Source organism: Kryptolebias marmoratus, linkage group LG15 (genome assembly GCF_001649575.2).
Source record: "Kryptolebias marmoratus isolate JLee-2015 linkage group LG15, ASM164957v2, whole genome shotgun sequence".
NCBI lineage: Eukaryota > Metazoa > Chordata > Actinopteri > Cyprinodontiformes > Rivulidae > Kryptolebias > Kryptolebias marmoratus.
In genome coordinates this window covers 24,493,619-24,500,377 of record NC_051444.1, presented here as the reverse complement: position 1 = coordinate 24,500,377, position 6,759 = coordinate 24,493,619, and the positions used below count along the sequence as shown (strand labels likewise).

At 39.2% G+C, this 6,759-nt stretch overlaps 1 protein-coding gene across 1 annotated transcript in view; it reads left to right on the top strand.

The window, feature by feature from the left end:
• LOC108234754 overlaps positions 1-6,064 on the top strand; it is a 17,318-nt gene extending 11,254 nt beyond the window's left edge. The window contains exons 8-15 of the mRNA XM_017414186.3: positions 1,365-1,517; positions 2,177-2,214; positions 2,343-2,372; positions 2,490-2,656; positions 3,249-3,730; positions 3,874-3,973; positions 4,934-5,279; positions 5,777-6,064. Of these exons, the coding sequence (XP_017269675.1) occupies positions 1,365-1,517; positions 2,177-2,214; positions 2,343-2,372; positions 2,490-2,656; positions 3,249-3,730; positions 3,874-3,973; positions 4,934-5,279; positions 5,777-5,847 (1,387 nt within the window). The 3' untranslated portion in view covers positions 5,848-6,064. The remainder of the gene's footprint in view (positions 1-1,364; positions 1,518-2,176; positions 2,215-2,342; positions 2,373-2,489; positions 2,657-3,248; positions 3,731-3,873; positions 3,974-4,933; positions 5,280-5,776) is intronic.
• The last annotated feature ends 695 nt before the right edge of the window (positions 6,065-6,759 follow it).

Sequence of the window (6,759 nt, the reverse complement as noted above, 5' to 3'; positions counted from 1 at the left end):
CCCTCCTGTGGCCTTCGGGTCAAACTGACCCAAAGTTACAAAGGCTTCTCTTCCACTCTTCATCTCTCTCTTTATTTTGAGGGCTTCAGGAGGGTTAAAGTGGCTGTCCTAATTCAACTCAGAGAAAAGAGTATTTAAAAGGTACAAGTCAGGGGATGGATCTGAAAGGATTTCCAAGGCCCTAAACATCCCCAGGAGTTCTGTTAAATCTGTCATCAAGAAGTAAAAGGAGAATGGGACATGTGTAACTCTACCAGGAGCAGGCCGTCCTCACAAACCGAGTGATTGTGAAAAAGAGAGAATAGCGAGAGAGTTTGTTTAGATTGTTTAGAGTCTTTTGCTGAGTTTTCTTCATCAGTGGTTTTCTGTTTGCCACTCTCCCATAAAGCTCAGACTAGTGAAGAACCTGGACAACAGTTGTTATATGTCCAGTCTCTCCCATCTGACCTGCTGAAGCTAGGACCTCCTTCAGAGAGCTCACAGGTGTCCTGGTGGTCTCTCTCACTATTCTCCTTATTGCACGGATCCTTTTGGATCCATCCCCTGACTAAAAAGTACTAGTAATTTTCAATAATCTTTTCTCTGAGTTGAATTAGGACAGTCACTTTAAAAAGGATTAATATTTATGCAATCACCTACTTTTTAATGACATATTTATATTTAATTGGTATTACTCAATTTCACTTTGGCCTTGAAGAAGCTTTTTTTTTTTTAAACATCTTTTTGTAATGAAGGCCAATTTATATTGACTATGATTGATTTATGACTGCTATAAAGGCATAAAAACAGTCGAGGGGTGAATACTTTTTGTTGGCACCATATATCTACAGGATGACAGGAATAGTTTTTTTCCCCTTTTAGTTGCTTTTAATTATCTGTTGTCAGCATAACACGATACTAAGGTTATTTTCACACCTGCTTTCTTGTTAATAAATCAATACAGAGCTCTGATTGGTAATATGTATGCAGATATATACAACAAAACTGATCAAAAAATTGGAGCTGTTTTCTAGTGCAGCTCCACATGTTTGCAGTTTTGAGAACTGTCTCGAGATTACTTTAATGTAACCTAGTAGTAAAGTTATTTTAGCCAGTTATTGGAGTTTTGGAGCTTTTCTTTGGATTTTTCTAAAAACGTAGGACCATTTTCTATCTTGCAATAATGTCTGAGCACCATTAAATTGCGAACCAAAGGGTTTTGGTGACACCCCTCCTGCTAACACTAAGTGAACTCAGCACACGTTCTACAGCCCAAACCTGCGGTCGGTTGTGTGGCTTTACAAAGCGTGTGCAGGTTTTTGAAGCGAGCAGACACCAACGCAGGTACTCAAGTGAAAATGAACGTTCTCTCTCCATACTTGCAGTGTTTTAGAGGTAGCGGCGGTCGGCCCCCCTGACCTGTACAGGGTCGGCTTTGTGTCAATCGGCCCCTTGGCGACGATGACCATGGCCTGGGTCCGCTCTGAAAACAACCAGACTCGTCTTTTGCCCATTTGCTTCGTTTCAAACACCCAGAGGTTTGTTATTATCTGCTGAAAACCTTGTGCACTAAACAAACCATTGCAACGATTCTGACATAGCTGAACACTGCTTATGCTCCCATTTATTATGTATTGAAAAGTTTTTACAAAAAGAGGCATTTAAAGTTGCTTTCAGACTTTTTTCTTTTATTAGTTTTGTGTCCATCTCATGGTATAAATGTTGGACCTCTGTGTACCAAAATGTCCTACTAATATTAAATATTTGTTGTTAATAATATAATATAGTTGTTATTTATTTACTGATTATACTTTTGATACAAATGTGTGTCTGTAATCCTTCCAGTTCACATGGAAGAGATATTACTTAAACATAAAACTTTAAAAGCCTGATTAAAATAATCTGATGTTTTCATACACACCTAAGTCACCAGAATACATTGGAAAATGATTTTTCTTATTGCAAAATTTAACAAAGTAAGGTAAAAGTAAAGTTAAATATTCACAAAGTAGTGAGCAATATTTACTCATTACTGTTTTTTTCATATGATTTTTATGCATTTCAGGAATTTGAAATGCAAAATTCTTTTTCTTTTTTTGCCCGCACATCTTATGGCACTACCAGTTAAATTCTCTGTCTTATAAAAGCTGCACGTTCGGCCTCGAAGCGGTCTGATCTGTTCTTCTTGTCCTTCCAGTTTGCAGTCCGAGCTGCGATGCGTGTGGCTGTACCAGAGTAAGACATCCAGCTTCTTACAAACATCCAAACAACGATAGTCACGTGTTACTGGAAGAACCACTCCTGTCCAGAATAAATGCTTTCATTTTTTCAGACTTAACTTTGCTTTTCCTGCTCCTTCACAGGGCAAATGAGGACTCTGCCTGCTGGGACAGGTTCAGTAAATGTTGCATAGTGTCAGATTCAAGCATTGTGTGTGATGCGGAGATTTAGAGTGTATCTGTGGGGGTGTAAAAATGCATGAACTGTCTTTTGCTGCCGTCTGCCTACAGAGCTGACGTGTGACAACACGGAGATGACTCTGGTGCTCCCTGTCACCTCCTTCACTGGCATCAACCTGGCTGAACTGCAGCTCAACAGCCCCACCTGCCCCGTCTCCTACAACAACACACACCTAACTGCACACATCCCTTTAAACGGCTGCGGCACAAAGGCGGTGGTAAATTCATGCACGTCTGTCTCTTCTTTTCTTTTGTTCCATGTTTTTGTAATTTTTTATAGAACATCTTAATAGCCAAGGCTTTACATCCCCCTACTAAGTATAGTGTGTATATTAGGACATTTAGAAGTGGCCATTCTCAATGTTGATGTTAAAATATGTCAGTATATGTAAACATAGTAAACTAACATAAAGATTTATCAGTATACTGTACATTCAAAATTACTTTCTTACAGGATTCACTATTAAAAAACGAAACTGTATGAAAAATGTTTATGCAGCTCAATAATTACTTTATAATTGATGTTAAATTAATAAAAAACATTAAGATTTCAGTTATTTAAAATGAACTATTTGCTTTAATTTTAATATGTTTGTATCACAGAATAATTATTAAACAAAAATAACTTTTCATGGTCTTGTTCATAGAAATTCTTAACCTGATTTTATTTTCTTAGTTGGGAGTATTAGTGACTTTGCATGGATAGTTTTCCTGTTTCACAAGCTCAGATTTTTAGCAATGGCAGACTACTTAGAGTCTAAAAACTCATTTTTCCTTTGTTTTCGTTTGTTTGTTTGTTTTTTTCCCCAGCACTCTGGTTCCGAGCTGGTTTACACCAACACTTTGAAAAGTGTGCCTCCTTACTCTATGATCAGGCGCAGTCCCATCCTCATGCTGCCTCTGGCCTGCCGGATCCCAGGAGTCCAGGTCCGAGGACCACAGTATGCTGTTGGCGTGCCTACAGAGAGGGAGACCTTTGGCGACCTTCAAGTTTGGATAGAGTTTCACCTCCCAGGACAGGGGCCCCTGGCAAAATTCACATCCAAGCCCAGATTTCGCTCCAACTTTCAGGCAAGAAAACGGCGGCAGGCAGAAATAGAACCAGAAAGCAAAACCGCCAGGGCCTCTGGTGATAATATTGTCCGGGCCATGGAACTGGGATCCAGGGTCAAGCAGCTGGACCTCTATGTGATGTCCAACTGCAGCGTGGATCGAGCTGAGATGATAGTGAGAGACTGCACTGAATCTGACACCAAGGACTTTGCAGAGAGCCGACCTATCTTGAAAGACGGGTCAGTGACACACAGCGTCTCCTTCTGTTTTGAATACTGGATGAAATAGGCTGAAAGACATCCATCTTTACCAACAGACATGGCCTCTTGTTCTGAAGCGTGCCGTGTTCATGCTAACGTTTCGCTCCTAAATTCTTTCCTAGATGCATGTCGTCCAACAGCACACTGGAGGTCGTCACAGAAAAGACTAATTCCAAGGTTTACCGTCTTGACATGGATGCAATGGCGACCACTGGAACAACGGTCTGTAATCTCACACAGCACACATGCATTACGCAACACAGTTCATGTTTGTGTGTGTGTGTTAAACACTCTCAAAGTTTCAGGACTTTGTAGTACTCAGGAATGCACTGCAAAAAGTTGACATTTGTTTCCAGTTAAAACAGCTGAATAATAACGCAAGGCTTTGAAAAATTAAAGCATGTTTTCAGTCAGATTGTGAGTAGAGCGTCTGGGAACAAGTTTTCAAGTCTTGCCACAGAATCTCAGTCAGATTCAGATCTGGACTTTGACTGGACCACTCTAACACACGAACATGCTTCGGTCTGACCCATTCCATTGTAGATCTGGCTGGGTGTTTCGGGTCGTTGTCCTGCTGGAAGGTGACCCTCCACCTCAGTATCAAATCTTTTGCAGTCTCTAACAGGTTTTCTTCCAGGGCTGCCCTGCATTTAGCTCCATCACCATCCCCACAGCATGATGCTGCTACCACCATGTTTCACAGTGGGGTTTAAGTTAGATAAACTATACTAATTAGGTGATTTCTGAAGACAATTAACTGCACTGGGTATTAATTATGGGGATCAGAGTAAAGGAGGCTGAATACAAATGCACGCCACACTTTTCAGATTTTTATTTGTAAAATATTGGAAAACTAAGTATCATTTTCCTTCACAATTATGTGCTACTTTGTGTAGGTTTGTCACACAAAATTCTTGTAAAACACTTCGAAGTTTGGTTGCAACATCACAACACGTGGAAAAGTTCAAGGGATACAGGTATTTTTTCAAGACAGTATCCATTGCTTTTGGCTAAACAGAAATATTCTAGTAGATTTATTTGAGATACTGGAAATTAAACATTTCATTAATAATTACGGGGTTTTTTAAGACTTTTTAGCTGGTATTTATTTAGCTGGTATTGTTGTGAATATATATATTTGTGCTGCTTGTTTTTATTAAGTGTTGCTCTTCTTGCTTACAGATGTATGTCCAGTGCAACGTCCATCTGTGCATCGCCACCATGCCTTCTGATAAGTGCCCTGATCTGTGTACCCGCACCGGCCGCTCGTCAACCCTGGTCGGAAGTGTGTTTACCAGCGAGTACAAAATCCGCTCTGGACCCGTGAGTCTTGTGCTCACCACCGCTGCTCCGGCGGTGAGCACGAGTGGTGGTGCTGCTCCTACAATACTCTCCACAATGCCAAACACTGCTCTGACTACTGAAACCAAAACTTCTTCGCTAACTCCCAAAACAACTACGAAACCGATTACAGGAACTACTATACCACCTACTTCAATAAATACTGCATCAAATTCTACATCACGTGGTAAGACTACAGCTTGCTCAGTTACTGTATGTTTAGTTTTTTTTTTTCAGATTGTGCCAAGTCATGCTAAAGAAATATTATTTTAATATGTGGACTGCATTTCATCTTGTGCAATTATTATTTATTTCTAAAGGAAAATAGTACAGCCCCAATTCCAAAAAAGTTGTAATGTTGTGTAAAATGTAAATTAAACCAGAATGCAGTGATTTGTAAATCTCATAAATCCATCTTTTATATTGGGTTTATAGTTTATTTCTTTGCGCGATAGAGCTTTATTTATAATATGTGGATGGTACAGTGAAATTTTCTTGTAATTGGGTGGTAATTACTAGCTCATGCAAAACTATATTCCCTATTTTTATTTGACAAATCACCATTTAAGTCCCTGAAGGTGTGTATTTTTTTTCCATTCGTTTCTATTTAAAATAATTTACTGTTGTAAACAAATGATCCACGCAGCTAACTGTACATTAAACTCCTCCCTTCTCTTCTTGCAGCTCCAGAAATGGCCACAGCTATGACACCAGGAGTCATTCTCACAGCTATCTGCATATTTTTCTTCAAATGAACGTCCTTCACTGAACATGCTGCTGGACAATGATCTGTCAGACTGTGGAGCACTGCATTTCTCTGTTCGGGACCTTTAACCATTAAAAGCCACAGACGTTTCAGCCCCCATACTAAGGCTGTATTAGAGATGAAACTTTAAAATGTGAACGTCTGTCGGAAGAAAAAGAAACAGGATTTGCCACACTGCTCACTGATACTAAGAGCCGTTCCTTGAATAGAAAATTATTATTAAAAAGTTACCAAACGTCTAAATGATCTCCCTGCAATGTGACACTTGTTTTTAAATTTGCTCCAATGAGGCCTGATAGTTGAGACAGTAGCCAGGTCTGTGGGCTATTCACCTTTTCCCTGAACCTCTTGGTAATATTTTGTTTGTAACAAGTAATCGTAATAATATAAACTATCTATATGTGTTTTTTCCCAAATTTCAACATCATGTCTTGATCTTCAAAAAAGAAAAAGGAAAACCCATTGGTTGTATGAAGTACTTTCAGCTTTACTTTAAATGTAAAAAAAAAATAGAATCTTGTTGCATGTTGTTTGTATCTCATAAAACATAATAAAAGCTTATGTAAACAAATATGGGTGAGCTTTGTTCAAAACTGTTGTAAAATAGTAATTATGAAGGGCTCAACTGGCAAAAATTATAAAACAATACTAATTTTGAAACTATATGTAAACTGTATATATTTGTGTCTTAAACAAAGTCATGTGTGAGACTGGAAACACGTGTTTGCATGATTTCTGGTTGTGTTTTTGTTACTTTCACCCTGACTTTTTTGGACTTCTGTGGTGTAAGGGGGGGACTCTAACACCCCTGAACCCAAGGACCGATTTTGTCCCAAACCGTTCATGTCTGCGGTCCAGACACTACAGATAACCCTGCTCTTGGAGTGACCATATGTGATAT